At 37.3% G+C, this 18,211-nt stretch overlaps 2 protein-coding genes and 1 non-coding gene across 4 annotated transcripts; all 3 read left to right on the top strand.

Annotated features, from left to right (window-relative positions):
- Positions 1–3,209: 3,209 nt before the first annotated feature.
- On the top strand, positions 3,210–9,249 carry tmem107 (transmembrane protein 107). Its single transcript, XM_017484739.2, has 6 exons — positions 3,210–3,457; positions 3,818–3,930; positions 4,878–4,945; positions 6,299–6,399; positions 6,599–6,695; positions 8,573–9,249. Exons 2-6 carry the CDS (start codon positions 3,838–3,840, stop codon positions 8,640–8,642), a joined length of 429 nt encoding a protein of 142 aa, XP_017340228.1. The 5' UTR covers positions 3,210–3,457; positions 3,818–3,837; the 3' UTR covers positions 8,643–9,249.
- Positions 9,250–11,301: 2,052 nt separating this feature from the next.
- aurkb (aurora kinase B) lies at positions 11,302–17,074 on the top strand. 2 transcript variants are annotated; one of them, NM_001200802.1, is given in 9 exon segments: positions 11,302–11,422; positions 11,778–11,816; positions 13,345–13,390; positions 13,483–13,525; positions 14,897–15,085; positions 15,366–15,504; positions 15,586–15,734; positions 15,835–16,009; positions 16,839–17,071. In NM_001200802.1, coding segments are annotated over 9 exon segments (969 nt in total). In that variant the 5' UTR covers positions 11,302–11,416; the 3' UTR covers positions 17,022–17,071.
- A 933-nt stretch (positions 17,075–18,007) lies between these two features.
- trnal-aag (transfer RNA leucine (anticodon AAG)) lies at positions 18,008–18,089 on the top strand. Its single transcript has one exon. It is a non-coding gene; the product is annotated as a tRNA-Leu (tRNA).
- Positions 18,090–18,211: the final 122 nt, after the last annotated feature.

The raw sequence follows: 18,211 nt of genomic DNA, 5'->3' as shown, positions 1-18,211 counted from the left end.
CTTTATTCAAAGTGAGACCTCTGCAGACAGTCTAAATTGTGCAATCACACACAGACCATTTTATACCTTTCTGAGCTAATGAGCTCATCGTAGGTGTGGTTTTACTTTATTTGTTTAAAAAAACAACTCAGCCCCTTTGCTACAATTAATTACGTCTTCTCATAGCTGTTTTATAATTGTGGTGTAGGATCAGTTAGCTGTTCGGGAAGGGTTTGGGAACTGGTAAGGACCATGGCTCACTACACAATGGGACACTGATGATTCAATTTCCAGGGACATGACTGTGTTGTACAACTTCACCAGTGGCATTAATCAACAACAGGCAAGACATTATAATGTGTCCTCCACTAATATTGGCACCCTTGATAAATATGAGCAAAGAAGGCTGTGAAAAATTATCTTTATTGTTTAAACTTTTGATCTTTTGTTAAAAGAAATCACAAAAATACTCTGCTCTCATGGATATCAAAAAATTGCAAATAAGAGAATTTTTCACAGCCTTCTTTGCTCATATTTATCAAGGATGCCCATGTTAGTTGAGGGCACTGTATGTCATATAAATTTGCTTGCTTAATCACATGCGTTTCTGTCATGGTACTTCAAGCAGGATCGTAGGCTAACTAGTGGATTTTTAAAAATCATTAAACACTTAAAAGTCAAATAAAGTTAAAAATGGCTAACATACTGTAAGTAATCATCTGAGAGCTACAACAACAATAAAAATCCCCTTACATTTGTAGATGAAGTCGGCTGAGAGTTCGTTCTGCATTTTTTTTTTTTTGAGCTGAGAGGCTTCAGATAACATGGTCATTTCCAGTAAGGAAACATAGTGAGCATCGATGTTCCCTGGTTTTTGTGATGCGTTGTGGGATTTTTACTGAGCGAACGTTCCAGTGCTTTAGAAGGATTTTGTCTTTAAGGCACACCTATTATGGTTTTGAAACGTGCCTAATTTTGTTTTAAAGGTCTCATATAATAGATTTACATGCATCCGAGGTCAAAAACACTTTAATGTGCTCATAATTTAAACTGCAGCATTATCTTTTTTTCCCCAGTGTCACAAATGACTCGTTCAATGATCCGTTCTAAAGGATTCAGTCTAAACTCCTTCTTTCAGAGAGCATACTCTGCTCTGATTGGTCAGATGTCCCAGTCTGTTGTGATTGGTCTACCTACATTTACATTTACATTTACATTTATTCATTTAGCAGATGCTTTTATCCAAAGCGACTTACAAATGAGACAATACAAGCAAAACGATATATCAAGCAAGAACAATGCAAGTACTGCTACCATACAAGACCCATCAATTGAATTCCAGAAGAAGCAAAATGTGCAGTGTAGAGGTGTAAGTACCAGAGTTTTGTTTTTTGTGTTTTTTTGTTTGTTTGTTTTTTTGTCTTGTTTTTTATGGGTTGGTTAGGTGTTCACGGAAGAGGTGGGTCTTTAGCTGTTTTTTGAAGATGGTGAGAGATTCTGCGGTCCGGATTGAGGTTGGAAGTTCATTCCACCACTGAGGAACAGTTAGTTTGAATGTTCTTGAAAGGGACCTTGAACCACGCTGAGTATGCACTACTAAACATCGGTCGTTGATTGATCTCAGATTGCATGAGGGAATGTACGCCTTCAGGAGAGTGTTGAGGTAGGACGGAGCTGTTCCAGACAAGGTCTTGTAAGTGAGCATCAAGGCCTTGAATTTGATGTGGGCAGCTACAGGAAGACGGTGGAGGGAGATGAAGAGGGGTGTGACATGGGTTCTCTTGGGCTGGTTGAAGATGAGGCGTGCTGCTGCATTCTGAATCATTTTAAGGGGTTTGATGGAGCTGGCTGAGAGGCCTGAGAGTAGTGAGTTGCAGTAGTCCAGTTTTGAGATACCAAGAGCCTGGACTAGTATCTGTGTAGCCTGTTCAGTGAGGTAGGGTCTGATTTTCTTGATGTTGTACAGGATGAACCTACAGGACCGTGCAGTTGTTCAGATGTGGTCTGTAAAGGTCAAACTGTCATCGAGAATCACCCCAAGGTTCCTGGCCGTCCTGGTTGGCTTGAGTGTGGTTGAGCTGAGCTGTACAGTGAGGTTGTGGTTGATTGAGGGACAGGCTGGGATGACGAGAAGCTCAGATTTTGCCAGGTTGAGCTTAACGTGGAGTTCCCTCATCCAGACCGAGATGTCCGATAGGCAAGCAGAGATACGTGCAGAGACGGATGGATCGTCAGGCTGGAAGGACAAATAGAGCTGGGTGTCATCAGCATAGAAATGATATGAGAAGCCATGAGACTCAATCACCTGCCCCAAAGATGTAGTGTAGATAGAAAAGAGCAGTGGACCCAGAACTGACCCTTGTGGAATGCCAGTTGTGAGTTTCTGAGTTTCAGAAATACCTCCCATCCATGATACCTTGAAGGATCTGTCTGAGAGATAGGATTCCACCCAGCGCAGAACCGGTCCGGTGATGCCCAGGCTGGAGAGCCTGTCAGCGTGTATCGAAAACGAAACGCCCACTACCATAATGAGTTTCAGCTCCGTCTGTACGCGAGTAGCCATGAAGACCAGAGGCGGGGCTTTTTGTTACAAACCTATGTAGGTTAGTACAGGAAGTAAGTCTGGAATTACTAACGACTCCTTTCAGCTGTTCAGAATCGCTTCCTTCTTTTAGGAGTCAATAACTCGGTTTGTCGTGTGCTTTGATTTTTGAAACTTTGCAGACTTTTTACATTCACAAACAGCTGTATAACACACTATATTTGAAATATTTGAAAAAACATAATGCACTTTAAAATGGCCGACTCCCTGATCAGTGCCCTGACTACTGAACTAGGGAGCTGGTTGAGGCGCACCCGTTTGAGCTAAATGAGACGCACCTATGGACACTTCTGTGACACTTAACGCAGGGGTTCCCAAATTTTTCCAGGGCAAGGCCCCACAAATGGCATTAACATTTTCCGAGGCCCCCCTTTTGCAAGATGTCTTTAAAACACATTAAACATACAGACTTCTGAATATATACCCCTTTTTAAAATTAATAATTACATCTTACATCTTTACATTACATTGTATTAGGAATTGATTGTGTTTGTGTGTGGTTGTCTAAGAGTGAGAATTTATTTTTCACACCAAATTGTTGCCCCCCCCCCCCCCCCCCCCCGGGCGCCCCCTGGCGGCCCACACTTTGAAAACCACTGACATAACAGAACGCAGATGAGTGTTTGAGCGGAGAGGCTCCAGGCATCTCCTGTCCAGCAGGGGGGAATAGTGATCACATTAACCACAGCAACCACAAGGAAAATAGCGTTGCTGTAGTAACGGGTAGGCGAGACGCTTTCGGCTAACTCTTTTGCTAAATACTCTGTTTAAATATGACTGTGTGAAGAGAATGTGGAAAGTTGCATATATGACATGGCTACGTGAATAACTGAAGAGCAAACTAACCGTTATTCTCCTCTACTGCAATCTAACTTGGTAAGTCTGAGACCTAAACAGAGCTTTAGCTGTTAGTTCAAAGAGATGTATTCAGTTAAAAAGCATGACCCTTTATTAAATCTATTCTTAATAAACATTAATAAATACTGCGTGGTCACTACTTATTAACGTGGGAACGAGTCGTAGCCACAGCTTACTCAAATTTACTGAATAAGTTCTGTGTTAAATATTATCTATAGATTATTTGGTGTTGTTGCTAAAAATATGACATGCCATTTTTAAAATACTTTTTAATGTTTCTTTTTATACCAATTCACTGGAATTTAATAGAATGTTTTTTCTGTGTTAATGTTTGGTTGGTTTAATTTATATTTTTATATATAAATTGTGTTTTACCAGAGTGACCCTGTCGACTTTTTATGGACATGTCCGTGATAAACAGCCTCGTACCAGCTCGGTTTCTCATCCTCGCTGCTCACCTAGTGATAGTCATCAACATCTTCTGGTCCCGGGTAAACATGCACACACACACACACACACACACACACACAGTCGCACACACAAACACAGACAGACAGACAGACACACACACATATTCACTCTCTCTAACAGTACCAGACAACTCTGTCGTTGAAAAATAAAGGTACTTCTCCTTTTGTTGAAAATGTGAAAACTGATACAATACGAAGTATGGAATAAAACACTTGGTGTCATTCTGTTATAGGAACGTAACCAACGATAGGGAGGTGTGATGCCAAATTGAGTTTCTGTTACAATGAAGTTGATTATGTTCCCATCACAGCACATCCAAAGTGTTTTTTATTCACTCCTATTATATCACAGCAATTTGCCAACACAAACTTTTGTATTTATTTATTAACGATAGATGCATTTTTAGCTGTTTATTGTTACACTTAAAGTTAAGTTAGTTCCAATTATCACATACATTACAACAGCTATATGTAGTCATTTCACCCGCCTCTCTTTTCTTCTCTCTCTTGGAGTTAAAGTCCTCTGTCCTGAAGAATTTCCTGTTGCATAAACATTACAGGAGCAGCTTTATCTCTGACTGTTACAAAGCACTGACACTGGAGACGTCTTCCATAAATGCTGATTAAATGTCTTCTCTCAGGAAACTTCACCATATCAAAAAAATACATACATTTTTCAGTCCTTTTATATGGAGCACCAACTGTACAAGTCCTTGTGTCAGATGTTGATACAGAATTTTGTTATATATAAACTTGTGACTTGCTTTGCAGCTGGAACCACTGTCAGAGCTGCAGTTATTGAAACATAATCATCTCTACTTTCATAAGCAGGTCATGTTGACTTGGAAACATTGTCTCTCAGCAGATTTGCTCTGTATATGGATTGATCATGTACAGTATTTGTACAGGAATTCATAGATGGAACCCACACTGCAATCATTTCAGCTCAACATTATTGTGTTTTACAGGGAAACAATGTTCAATCGTGCTTACCGCTGGACTTCACAGAGGAGCAGTACAAGAATGAGGACAACCGGTAAAAAAAACAGCAATATACAATAAAATAATTACCTAAGATTCAGTGGTAGGGTGCATGGTGGCTTAGTGATTAGCATGTTTGCCTCGCACCTCCAAAGTTGGTGGTTTGATTCCCACATCTGCCCTGTGTGCACAGAGTGTGCATGTTCTTCCTGTGCTACGGGGGTTTCCTCCGGGTACTCTGGTTTCCTCCCCCAGTCCACAGACATCCGCTGTAGGCTGATTGGAATCTCTATATTGTCCATAGTGTATGAATGTGTGATTGTGCCCTGTGATGGTTTGGCACCCCATCCAGGGTGTCCCCCACCTTGTGCCCCGAGTTCCCTGGGATAGTGCTCCAGGCTCCCGGTGACCCTATGTAGGATAAGTGGTACAGAAAATGGATGAATGTATGGATGGATTCAGTGGTAGCCTGACCATAAGGGTAGGACGTGCAAAAACCATATCCTGTATATCAGCTGTTCAACAAATGTAATCTTTACCAAGTCCTCATTCACAACACCATAAATTTTAAATTCTGTACAAATACTAATTACCTCTTTTGAGTGACCAACTATTTAAAAATGTTGTTGTGTGGCAGAATATAAGGTTATGATTCATCGATTTGCTCATCTTCCTAGATCATGGGGCAGCATGCTCGCTTAGTGCTATAGAGTTATTATTGCACCTAGTGGTTAAAAGTTGGAACTGCAAAAGTGCTAATAGAGACCCTTTGGGGCAGGACACACGCTGCACCCTGCTCACTGGAGGAGGACCAACGGACAGGACTGTTAATGACAGGACTGTCAGATTGGGCTAGATTAAAAATACTCCAAAGGCAAAGTGTAAGTGCAGACAGTGTGCTTATAATGTATGGAACCATTTCTCTTTCAAGATATATTGCAAAGAGGGAAGGGGGGATTATGGAATGGACAATGTTCGTGCATCAGAAATGCTCATGCACCCTGGTGACCTGATGGTGACATGATGAGAAAAAGGAGAAAAACTTTAGCCAAGCTTTAGCCTACAGTAAAGTATGATAGCCTCTCGATTTCATTTTGTTTGATGCCATTATTAATGTCGTCATCCTCTCTATGGTCATATGCTGCTGCTGCTAAGATTTATTGTCAGGTTATGTTATGTGAGCTAGCTCTTTGTATCCATGGTGACAAATCTACAAACAAAAAATATGTCAGTCAACTCGGATCTGCGAACGGCTTCAGCAGAGTGATGTTCTGAAGTATTAGTGAAAACGATATTGTGCTTTTTCATATTGTGGTATAGCATATAACTGATTATCAGCCACATCTCTAGACCCAGAATTGCATTTACTTTGAGTGTCAAAGTATGTACTCTCTTTTTTTTTTCTCAGGTTGATTATTGCTCTATCAGTAACTCTGTGTTTATTTGCCATTGAATTGTTTGGATTCTTCTCCGGCGTCTCGATGTTCAACAGTAACCAAGGAGTGCTGTGTATCCTTACTGATGTCATTCTACACACATACATGCCTTTCTCCTTGTCATATTTAAGTTCCCTATACTCTATATACTCTGGGTGGACAAATTCTAAATGAAAATTTGCTAGATCAACCGGACGGAACCGGATGGAAACCTGACTAACCAGCCTTTTGGTAAAATGTGTAGTACATTTTTCCTGAGCTTGTCTCTCCAGCCATGGTGTGTCACTGCAGCGCATCTGTCTCTTTGTCTTTTTTCGTCATCCAGCAGTGGGAATGCTGGGTTTACTGGATAATCTTCGCATTTTGCAGGTGAGCAAGAACAACACCACACGTCTGTGTACTTTAGACACAGAGAATTAAATAATGTAGAGGTGTAATGATGTCCTCCAGTCCGATTTTATTTAATTCACGAGACTGGCTTCACGATTCGATTCAATTCGATTCTCAGAATATTTTGAATAAGCTTTTTAATGAAGAAAAATTATAACTGAAAAGACTCCTTTTTTATTTATGAATCATAAACCGATAGTTTAAAAACATCCGATGATCAGGGCCGATTATATCCTGTCAATCAAAAGAAAGCGGGAAAACACATCGATGTGCTTTGTGTAAAGAAAATGTCTCTTGTGTGGAATGATGACAAAACTGCAGTTTGTAATCTCTGTAATCTCTGCACTGATAAAAAATTTTGCACGGGAAGTGAGCAGCAGTGAAGCGGGAGTTTTAGCGTTGGGTCTTCCCCCCCCCCACTGCTTCAGCTGCATGTACTGAATTAAAGGGCCAGTACACCGTTGAAAGATTTAAATGAAGATGAGATGACAAAAAAGTATATAGTGCACAGGAAAATATATTTTTAGAGTAGTATGTTTCATATCCAGTTAATGTTAATATATAAATAAAAAAAATTTATATTATATATTACCAGTTTGATGTCAATGATGAAGTAGAAATGCTTTTATTTGTGGTGAGGTTTTTTAGAATTCAGTCAATTAATTCTGTTAATATGAATTAATAACATTCAATAAGTTAAGAAATCTTACTTTAATCTTCAGAATTTAGTTCATGTGTTAATGTTAATTAGAGTAATTTGTTTTCTGTTTATGAGGCCAGCTACTGTGAAACAACGTGTTGAAATGGACAGAATAAAGTTTTTATTTGCATTTCTTTCAGAATTATGGAATTAATTATTATTAATTTAAATGAAGGTATAAAAGGCAGAACTATCGGTATCAGTTATCAGTATCGGCCGATATCGCTCTGAATAATCGGTTTTCAGTATCCAGGACTATCAGTCACTCCACTAGTGCAGGTGATTCCCAGTAGTGGCACAGGCTCTCCATGTAAGAATGCGTTCATGTGATCAGCATGCTCTCTATATATACAGTGGAGATCAAATAGAGAACAACCGACAATTTCATAAATTTCAAGGTCACTGCTTAGTCCTATTTTAAGTTATACTAACAAGAGTAGAAGAGCAGATTTTTAAGCATATTTCATAAATTAAATATATTCTGAAGCACAGTATAACTTAAATGGGACATTTGAAAAAGAACTCTGATCAAAATTGGAGAACACTTTCAGATACCTCCCAGTTATTGGTGTTATTCTGGCACCTGGTGCTAATTTCCTTAATCTGACAAACCCTATTTAACTGGCAGCATTCCTGTTAGGATAACTTTTCAGTTTTCACTGACTTTGCAAGATGGTGAGTCGCTCTAAGGTGAATGAACCCCTGAGACAGCAGGTTGTCCAGATGAAGGCCAAAGAGATGGCCCTTTCAGCCATTGCAAGAAAAGTTGGTTGTTCCAAATCTGTGATTTCTAAAATATTGCAGCTTTACAATGACAATTTTAAATACCCACAGCTAATATTCCTTCAAATTTTGGAGCGATGAGGATTAACAATATTTCAGAAAACATCGTGTTCATAAATTGTACTCTAATATTGATCCATAATTATATGGGTTGCAAAGATTGTGTTCAAACGGTGCAACTGCATTAAATGCATGATTAATACAATGCTGATTTCCACGATGCACATTGTTGCATTTTTGCATCACGACATCATCACGATGTGATGTTTTGCGTATAGTGTCGCAATGTATCGTTAGACCCCTACTCAGTTGTGATCAGTGTAGTTTGTGTACATGGGAACAATAAAGATCCCTTTCTCTTTCTGTCTTACAGTGTCATTCCTGCCCTGTGCGAGCTGGTACTGATCATAGCTGTGTTTGGACTGAAAAAGAAGCCGATGTGAAGGTTTAAATATGTGTCCTGTGCCTCAGTATGACGTCCACATTAGTAGAACAAATCTACTGTATCTGTAACTTTATAATGAGCCATGCAACATCAGCATTGGTGGATCCTCCAGGTCAGATTTTGACTTCTCATCCAGATTAAATGTGATGCATTTGAACATAAAGGGCTACAGAGCTGGTGTGACTCTTATTTCATTATGTAACAAATTATGTCAGCAAAAATTTTTTTAAAAATTATTTTAATTAGGACAGTACCATCAGAGATCTAACATGTGAATGCGGTACATGTGAAGTACACCATCCTACACATAATAGTTCTTGTCAATACTATTCCAATGTCTTTAGATCTGTATTGTATAGAACTGTATAATGCTGAGGGCTTTCCCCTGAATCATGTATAATGCTGCATTCCACTTACCCTGAGTTCACAAGTAGGAATTTCGACTCTGATGGGGATTTTTTTGTTTGTTTTTTTTTTTTTTTCTCCACAATTATTTTTTCACCATTGTATGCAGTGTTGTACATGATTGAAAGAAGCTTGCAATTATTTCTAATTGCTTCAAGTATTTCTAGACACTCAATAAAGCTGACCATGCACTACAAGGACCCAACGTATATATAGTAAAATAATTGTAAATAGAATTATTATTATTATTATTATTATTATTATTATTGTAGTAGTAGTAATAGAAGTAGCATTAGCATTACTAATAATATTATTAGTATTTCAATTAATAAATAGCACAGTTCCCAAAAAAATAAAACTATATGCACAAATATCACAAATAAAAATTGGTTCATACTGTAAATATCAAAACAAAAACACATTCATAACATGAATTTGGGAAATCTGCTGCATTATTTAATTAATTTGTTTGTTTATCTAATTAAGTATAAACAAGCTCACATATTTACACTGCTAGGGGGGTATACAATTGTATACAAGAAATTTTAATAAATTACAGATCTTTAAAGTTTTAATTGTGCTCGGTTTTAAGCAGAGATGGTAAGATTTTTCTGATATTGGTACTGAACCCTTGAGTATAAGGCAATACCCATCCGATATTGTTTTCTTTAAAATCTACTAAGCATTGCCATGTTTTTATTTTTACTAAAGCACTTGACAGTTAAACTTTTTAATATAAAAATCACTTGCATAGTAAAGTAAATATAATAAATATAAATATAATCATCCTAACAAAAAACCAATAAAATAAATATTTATATGTAAACATTTCCAGATTCAAAAATAAAATTATTTTCCAAATACAATTTCAATCTTTGCTATTTGTTAAAGGATTTGATGTCCGTTATGTTTTCTCTGATATCCAATCCACCAGGGTTTTTTTTTTTTTTTTTTGGTGGATTTCTATTATTAGCCTGACACTGGGTATTGGATCAGTGAAAACTCTAGTTTTAAGGAGTCAGAGTAATCATCACCCTTTTAAAACAAATAATACATGACATCTTACTTAATCATACAAATTTATGGATATGAAATTTAGCTGTTATTGATGTGAGATTTGTACATGTATGCACATACACTATATGGCCCAAAGTTTGTAGACATGTGACCACACTGACCACAATGATATGTGCTTGTTGAACATCCCGTTCCAGATTTAGTCCACCCTTTTGCTGTTATAATAAGCCCCCTCCTCTGGGAAGGCTTTCCACTAGATTTTGGAGCATGGCTGTAGGGATTTGTCTATTCAGCCACAAGTACACTAGGGAGTTTGAGAGGGGTTGAGGTCAGGTCTCTCAAGTTCTTCAAACCACTTAAGTTCTTCCACTCCAACCTTTGCAAACCGTGTATTCATGGACCAATTCGCCTAAATAGTATCCAAGATTATAATTAGTGTGTCCCAAATCATAGTACACTGAAACATGTATCCCAAAGGTACCCGGACTGTCTGCTATTTCTGGTAGATTTTCAAAGTGTGGCTCTGTGGACACTTTTTCCGATAATATTTCCCATAACTCCTTGCTTGTGCAAGGGGAGGAGGACTTTTGTGATGGTTTGCTTTGCTGAATTCAAGAATGCATTTTCGAGATATATAAATGAAATGTGGAAAAATAAATCAAGCGAATGATAAATTAAATTATATAGTATAAATTATATAAGGAATAATGAATGTTTACAGTGACAGTGTATGTAACTAGGCAACAACCTTCTCTTCTGGTACATTAAGTGTTAGTGTGTCCCAGTACTTATATCCTCTTTTGCTACACACTCAAACATATGTACTTATTCTTCACCAAAAAAAGGAGTTCATACTTTTATTGCATAGTATGAGTAGGCGAATTGAGACGCAGAAATTGTCTCATGGTGATGAAATACCTCAGCCAATTAGTGATGGGAAGTTCGGATCATTTTACCAACCCGGATCTTTGAAACTCGTTCGGCAAAATCAACGAATCTTTTCCCAAGTCATTTCGTTCATTTAAACAGAATATAATTAAAATCTCTCTGTCTCTCTCTATATCTGTCTCTGTCTGTCTGTCTGTCTCGATATGTCCGGAAACGAATCACTCTAAGACAATTCACTCTTCCCGAGTCACAGTAAAGATTCATACAAATGAACGAATCACTCATGAACGACACATCACTACAGCCAATCACAGATAGGAGGAAGTGACGTTATTCGTTTTGAAAAGATTGGCGGTTTGTCCAGGAGAGAACAGCGCTTCGAGAGCTGCTGCTAAACTATAAAAGAAATTGAGATTTTAAAGCGGGTTATTTTATTTTTTATTTTTAGTACCTGTTGGAAACATGCAGGTAATTGAATTGACGTATTTATTTTAAGCTCAGAGTTATGAGTGTAGTCTCGGGTTAGTCTGAAAGCAGGAATAAGACTTGTCCGTTGCTAAGGTATTTAAACCGGGACGTTATAAAATGGCGGAACGAGAACAATGTTATATTAAATATTTAAAAATGTGTCATTAATGTTTGGTTATTAGTATGGGTCTTAGTAGATTGTGTTATGTGTTATACGATTTATGATGAGTATTAAAGTAGATGCTAGCGAGCTAGTTGTCTAAGTTAGATTAGCGAATCGGTTTCCACACTTTTCTTTAAAACATTTAACTAGTTAATGGTAGATGACGGCTTTCATTTGTGTTTCTGTTTTCAGAACAAGGAGAACCGTGAACCCAGAAGCCTCCTCACACAGGTAATAAACAATATACAACATGTTCAAGGCAAGACACTACAGTTGAAGGGCGGGGTGAAGAAGGAATTATTTATATATATATATATATATATATATATATATATATATATATATATATATGTATATGTATGTGTATATATATATATATATATATATATATACACATACATTATATATGTATGTGTGTATATATATATATATATATATATATACACACATACATATATAATGTATGTATATATATATATATATATATATACACATACATTATATATGTATGTATGTATGTATATATATATATATATATATATATATATATATATACACACATACATATATAATGTATGTGTATATATATATATATATATATACACATACATATATATATATATATATATATATATATATATATACACACATACATATATAATGTATATATATATATACATACATTATATATGTATGTATATACATTATATATGTGTGTGTATATATATATATATATATATATATATATATATATATATATATATATACATACATACATACATTATATATGTATGTTAATTGCTGAAAATTCTTTTTGTATTGAAACCTTTTCATTTGTTTATCCAAATGAGGCTTCATCTAATATGATATGCATACATTTGCATACCCAATAAAAACCAAAACGTTTTTTTTTTTTTTCAGCATAAAATATAACCTACTGCATATCCTACAATAATTAACGTTTTTGTAAATCTTCAGATTTTTGGTTCTGTGTATAGATTTTTTTTCTGAGAAATGTAACATGGTTTAGTAGTTTTAATGGTACACTTCATTCATGTTGTACATGTTGTGTACCACACATTCATGTGCTGTACAGTCAAACAGTAAAAAATAAAAGTATTAAAAAGTGGTGTTTAGACAGCATGAGGACAATGAAAAATAAATTATGATAGTATGAGTGGGAAAATAAGGGTAAGACAATATAGTATAGAAATTACATAAAGTGAAATGTACTTATGTACCAAATTAAGAAGATTTTTTTTTTTTTACAGTGTGTAGAGAGAATGTGGTGGATATGACTGGATGACAATTTTATATTTTTGTTGGTACAGTTTAAGCCAAGACATATTATAGGTGCATTTCATAAAAAAAAATAAAAATCTGGCACTTATTGACATGCCCAAAATGTCATTTTTACCTGTAGTGTCTTGCCTGAAGTAGCTGTGCATATCGAATATATATTATATAGTCTATATTAGGGATGTCACGATACCAAAAGTCTAGTAGTCTGTACCGATACCAGAACTTAATCACTCACACGTGACCTGTTTGTGCATATTGTGTATATGCTGATCTTTACAACAGGATTGATATACTGCTTGTTTGTAGAAGCAGTGGAAATACTATATTTGTTGCTTTGTTTCATCAAGTGAGCAACTCTTCCTTTATTTTGAATACCTTCGGACTAGCTGGAAGGTAGTTTTGGAAAAGTCCTGTATTGTTTAAATGAAAGGTTATATTGTTTATTTCCCTTTGACAGACAGTTGGAGCTCTCAGAGAAGAGATGAACCCTGGAGCTGTCATGGGTAATACTAATCTCAACTTCATGAGAACTCTATAAAACATACACTTTTTATCAATACTATTGTTGGAGCTGTAAATTATTTCTTTTTTTAAGGCACTGGTCCTGGCCGAGTCCCAGTGAAACCCAGCTCACAGAAGTAAGTTTAGCATCTGTGTAGAAGAAAAAAATCTTCTGCAGCACTGTTTGGGGGGGGGGTCTGCAAATGTTAATGCACGGTTACTTTATAGTCCAACCTTTTTTAAAAAAAAAAAGTTGGGACACCCTTCCGTTTGTGAAGCAAGCCTCAAAACTTAACTAACTCTCTTTAGTCTTTAATTGCTTCCTTAGCACTCATTAGGAATAACAATTCCAGAATGTAAAAAATAAAACCCAACAGCCATGGGCCTCTAAGCAGCTGACTGGGGATGTGAAAATGAAACTAGTTGATGCCTACAAAGCAGAGGAAGGCTATAAAAAGTTATCAAACCACTTCCAGCTTTCAGTTTTTAAAATGTCATTAAGAAATGGCAGTTGAGGGGAACTGTGGCAGTCAAGGCAAGAATTGGAAGACCAAGAAAACCTGAAAGGCGACACAAAACCCCCAAATGATGGCACGGACCTGCTTGAAGGTTTAGCTGTGGCAGGAGTGGCGGTGCACCATTTTACTGTGCACCGTTGCTTGCAAAAACATGGTCTGCATGGAAGAGGCATCAGAGGGAACCATTATCTTTGTCCTCATTAAAAAAAGTAAACTATGATGTATACAAAACAAGCAAATTCTGGAACCATATGTGATTGTCAGTCAAGAAACTGAAGCTGAAAAGAGAGTGGCTTCTACAACAGGACAATAATCCAAAACATTCTTCAAAATCCACCATGAAGTATGTCAAGAAGCTTTTTGGAATGGCCCTCATAGTCCGTCGACCTGAAGATTATTGAAAATCTGTTGGTGAATATTAAACATGCTGTGCATGCACACCAGCCCGAGAATATCTCCGAGCTAGAGGAGTGAATGAAAATTTGTTAAACAAGAATAGAAAGACACCTAGCTGGCTACAGAAAAGTGTAAGCTGTAATATCTGCCAACATTTTTAAGGTAATAAAAATAAAGTAATCGTGCATTAATATTTGCTAAAAAAAAAAAAGTTTGGTCTTTAAAATATTCTTGTTTTAGATGTTTACAACTTTTTACTTCAAACTTCTGCATACAAAGAGGTCCGAAATAGTGCACAAGAGGTGTTTGAGAAGTCAGAGAAAAATTGTAGCTCTAGCGAAGCTGCTGTTGTCTCCAGATGGACATGTGATGGGGCAGTACTAGACTCTGAATTCCTGAGAATCTCTAGCAACTGTAACTTTTCTTGGGTTTATTACATTTCCTGTAATGCCCATTACATTGCAGGCTCTGAAGGGGTTAATTTATCTGTGAAATGGACTGCTATTTTTTTTTTTTTCTTTTTTTTTTTTTCTTTCTTTTCTTTAAAAACCAGTGAATTTATTACATAAAGTATAATCTGTGCCCCTTTTACAGGAAGTTATCAATTAAGGACTTTGATATTGGTCGGCCCCTTGGAAAAGGCAAGTTCGGGAATGTGTATTTGGCTCGGGAAAAGAAGCTGAAGGTTATTGTGGCACTAAAGGTGCTCTTTAAATCCCAGATGGAAAAGGAAGGAGTGGAGCACCAGCTCAGGAGAGAGATTGAAATCCAGTCTCACCTCAGGTAGCTGTGGTGTTCTGTCTGTGTCTACGATGGCCGTGCCATTTGAAATAATCTTTGACCTGAAGTGAAAGTGTCATTTGTAAATATATATTTTTTTAAAAATTGTATGGGTAAAAGAGCATCATGTCATCCTATGGCACAGGCATGTGGTGTTGATTTGATTTATTCTGAATAAAAATGTAGCTAGCATTTCTCTTTTTTATATTTATTTATTTATTTATTTATTTATTTATTATATAAATTCTCATGAGCCATGCACAATTTTGTGTCTTGTTTGTAGGCATCCGAACATCCTGCGCTTCTATAATTACTTCCACGATTCATCACGTGTTTTCCTCATTCTGGAGTTTGCGCCCCGTGGCGAGATGTACAAAGAGCTGCAGCGTTGTGGTCGCTTCACTGATCAGCGCACAGCCACGGTCAGATTCCATGTCATCCCTAATGTATCTCTTAATGAATTCTGTGTATGGCGCTATTTTAAACTCTGTGTGTTCATGTAGTTTATGGAGGAGATTGCAGATGCTCTTCAGTACTGCCATGAGAAGAAGGTGATCCATCGTGATATTAAGCCTGAGAATCTGCTGCTGGGTTACAGAGGAGAGCTCAAAATTGCAGACTTTGGCTGGTCTGTCCACGCACCGTCGCTACGGTAACCCTCAATACTGTAGTTAACATGTTAGATTGCTCTGAGACTCTATAATTAATCTGTAACGGAAGCAGGGAGTTGATTTGATTTGGTGTGTGTGTAGGCGACGGACCATGTGTGGCACTCTGGATTATCTTCCTCCTGAGATGATTGAAGGGCATTCTCATGATGAGAAGGTGGATCTGTGGTGCATCGGTGTGCTGTGTTACGAGTGTTTGGTGGGAAATCCTCCATTCGAGACGGAGAGCCATTCAGAAACGTACAAACGCATCAGCAAGGTGCATGTGCACACTATTTATATTATGACCTGACACTTGTACCATGTAGCTAGTTGAACAAACTCAAGGTTATGGGATTAGTTTTGAGTTGACGAAACCAATCCAATCTGGCTTTATTGGTACCATGACATTGATTATGAACATACTGACAACTCAGGCTTTGATCCTTAAATGATGATTAGTCCATGAACACGTGCACATAAACACGTGATGTCAGCACCGAACAGCCAATAGCGTTCAACATGGGGGGGGGTTACTTTTACAGGCTCACAATGAGAATAAACGATTTGAAAATTTGACCCCAACATCTTTAATGTAATTTTATATAATTTAAATGTAAATTGTTTTAAATGTTTCTCTGTGGAGTACTCTTCTTACAGCTGGGGAATAGAATTAGTCTTGTTACTTTGCTCACAGCTGATTGGTCAGAGTTATCTTACCCAGAACATAAACTGCCCCGGAGCAAGTTGGCCATGGAGCGCAAGTTATTATGGCGATGAACACCAGTAAAAGCCGAGCCATTTTCATGGTACCTAAAACCCAGGGTTGGTACAAACCAAACTGAAACTTGCTTGGCTAGCCTCCTAAACCAGCTTCATGGTACAAGCCCCTGGCAGCACGATCTGTTACCATTGTGCGTTTGATTTTTTTATAACATCCTTTCTGAAACGTTTTATTCCTCTTTTACCACAAAGTACAGCTAAATTGTTGCCATGAGATGAATAAGGTTCAGTTCTACAAATATCATCTTTTGATATTTGTAACTATTACATATTTGTGCATATATTAAAGATTTGAAAAGCAAATTTACCTGAAGTTTGTTTACCAGGTGGATCTTAAGTTTCCCAAAGATGTTTCAGAAGGAGCACGTGATCTGATCTCCAAGCTGCTGAGACACAGCCCCTACATGCGTCTGCCTCTGAAGAGAGTTATGGAGCACCCATGGGTGAAGGCCAACTCGCGCAGAGTCCTGCCTCCTGTCTGTCAGCCCAAACCCACTTCTTCACACTAGCCTTAATTCCTACACAGTGCTTTTAATCTGTTTAATAAAAAGTATTTAATGAATTTGTTGATGCAGATGAGTAGTTTTTGTTGGACTTGGCATCAGTCTGATCATTTAGGGTTAGTGCACATGGTGGGGGTAAAAAGAGGTTGTGAGAGTCAAGATTTCCTCCTTACAAGTTTAGCTTCTGCTTGGTCTGTGATGTATAGCAACCGAGCCTGCTTTGCATCTGCACTGATTGGCCATTTAATTACATACACCAACTGATGATGGTGGTGACTTTTTGGCAGGTCCCTACTACTGCATCCGTCAATTGAAAGGCACCAAATTAGTGTGGAACATCAGCATGTCTACAGCAGAGATTATACCCAAAAAGGTTTTCTCTCCACAGCACTACTGGTAGCTGGATATTTTTTTTGATTGACTGTTTTTCACCTCAGCTGAAACACAAATACATATCTTGTACATTATTGTTTGTACTTTTCATACACTGTTTGTACTTTTAGAGCTTTTATGGACTTCACTATTGGTGTTCAGGTTAGGCAGTGGTTCTGACCAGTGAGGAACATGCTTTAGTGGTGTGTTATGGGGTTGTTATGCTACATGGAACCAGTTTAAGACTTATTTGATGTTTAAATAAAAACCTGATGATTGATTACTGAACAAATCAATACTCCAGTGTTATTTTTAAAGGACAAACACTTTACACACTTCCCTCCCCTTTTTCTGATCGAGTTTCTTCTGTTTATTATTGGTATATCTCTACATCCTCTATTCAAGAAGTCACCAGAAGATGGAAAAGTGACTCAAAATAAAGTACGTGGGTTTTTGGTGGTATATCTTCTTTATGTGTTGTTTCTGCGGGGATTCTCTGAAATTTCCGGTTATTATAAGGGCTTCTGGTTGTAAACTTTCACAACTTTTGAGAGAACCTGAAACAGGTTCTCTCTAGAAGACTAGAATTATTTAGGAGGATATTCTATTTAGTGTCAGGAGGTAGCGTGGCCGAGCGGTCTAAGGCGCTGGATTAAGGCTCCAGTCTCTTCGGGGGCGTGGGTTCGAATCCCACCGCTGCCAACAGCCGCCTTTTAGCTACAACTCACCATAATTCAAAATAAAGACATATTTACTAAATTAACTACAGTTTTCAAATCCTTTTCGTTTGTTCCTACTTTTCTGTACGTAGTGTGCTTTCTCCT

This window comes from Ictalurus punctatus, chromosome 2 (assembly GCF_001660625.3).
Source record: "Ictalurus punctatus breed USDA103 chromosome 2, Coco_2.0, whole genome shotgun sequence".
Classification (NCBI taxonomy): domain Eukaryota; kingdom Metazoa; phylum Chordata; class Actinopteri; order Siluriformes; family Ictaluridae; genus Ictalurus; species Ictalurus punctatus.
Note: the sequence above shows the minus strand (reverse complement) of the source record. Positions and strands in the feature narration are given on the sequence as shown.

Excerpts from the sequence above, each read along its gene's own strand:
- tmem107 (XM_017484739.2), top strand. The coding sequence starts at position 3,838 with ATGGACATGTCCGTGATAAACAGCCTCGTACCAGCTCGGTTTCTCATC. Across the intron at positions 3,931-4,877 it reads TCAACATCTTCTGGTCCCGG|GGAAACAATGTTCAATCGTG; the intron begins GTAAACATGCAC and ends TGTGTTTTACAG. Across the intron at positions 4,946-6,298 it reads TACAAGAATGAGGACAACCG|GTTGATTATTGCTCTATCAG; the intron begins GTAAAAAAAACA and ends TTTTTTTCTCAG.
- aurkb (XM_017482958.2), top strand. The coding sequence starts at position 13,369 with ATGAACCCTGGAGCTGTCATGG. Across the intron at positions 13,391-13,482 it reads GAACCCTGGAGCTGTCATGG|GCACTGGTCCTGGCCGAGTC; the intron begins GTAATACTAATC and ends TCTTTTTTTAAG. Across the intron at positions 16,010-16,838 it reads CGTACAAACGCATCAGCAAG|GTGGATCTTAAGTTTCCCAA; the intron begins GTGCATGTGCAC and ends TTTGTTTACCAG.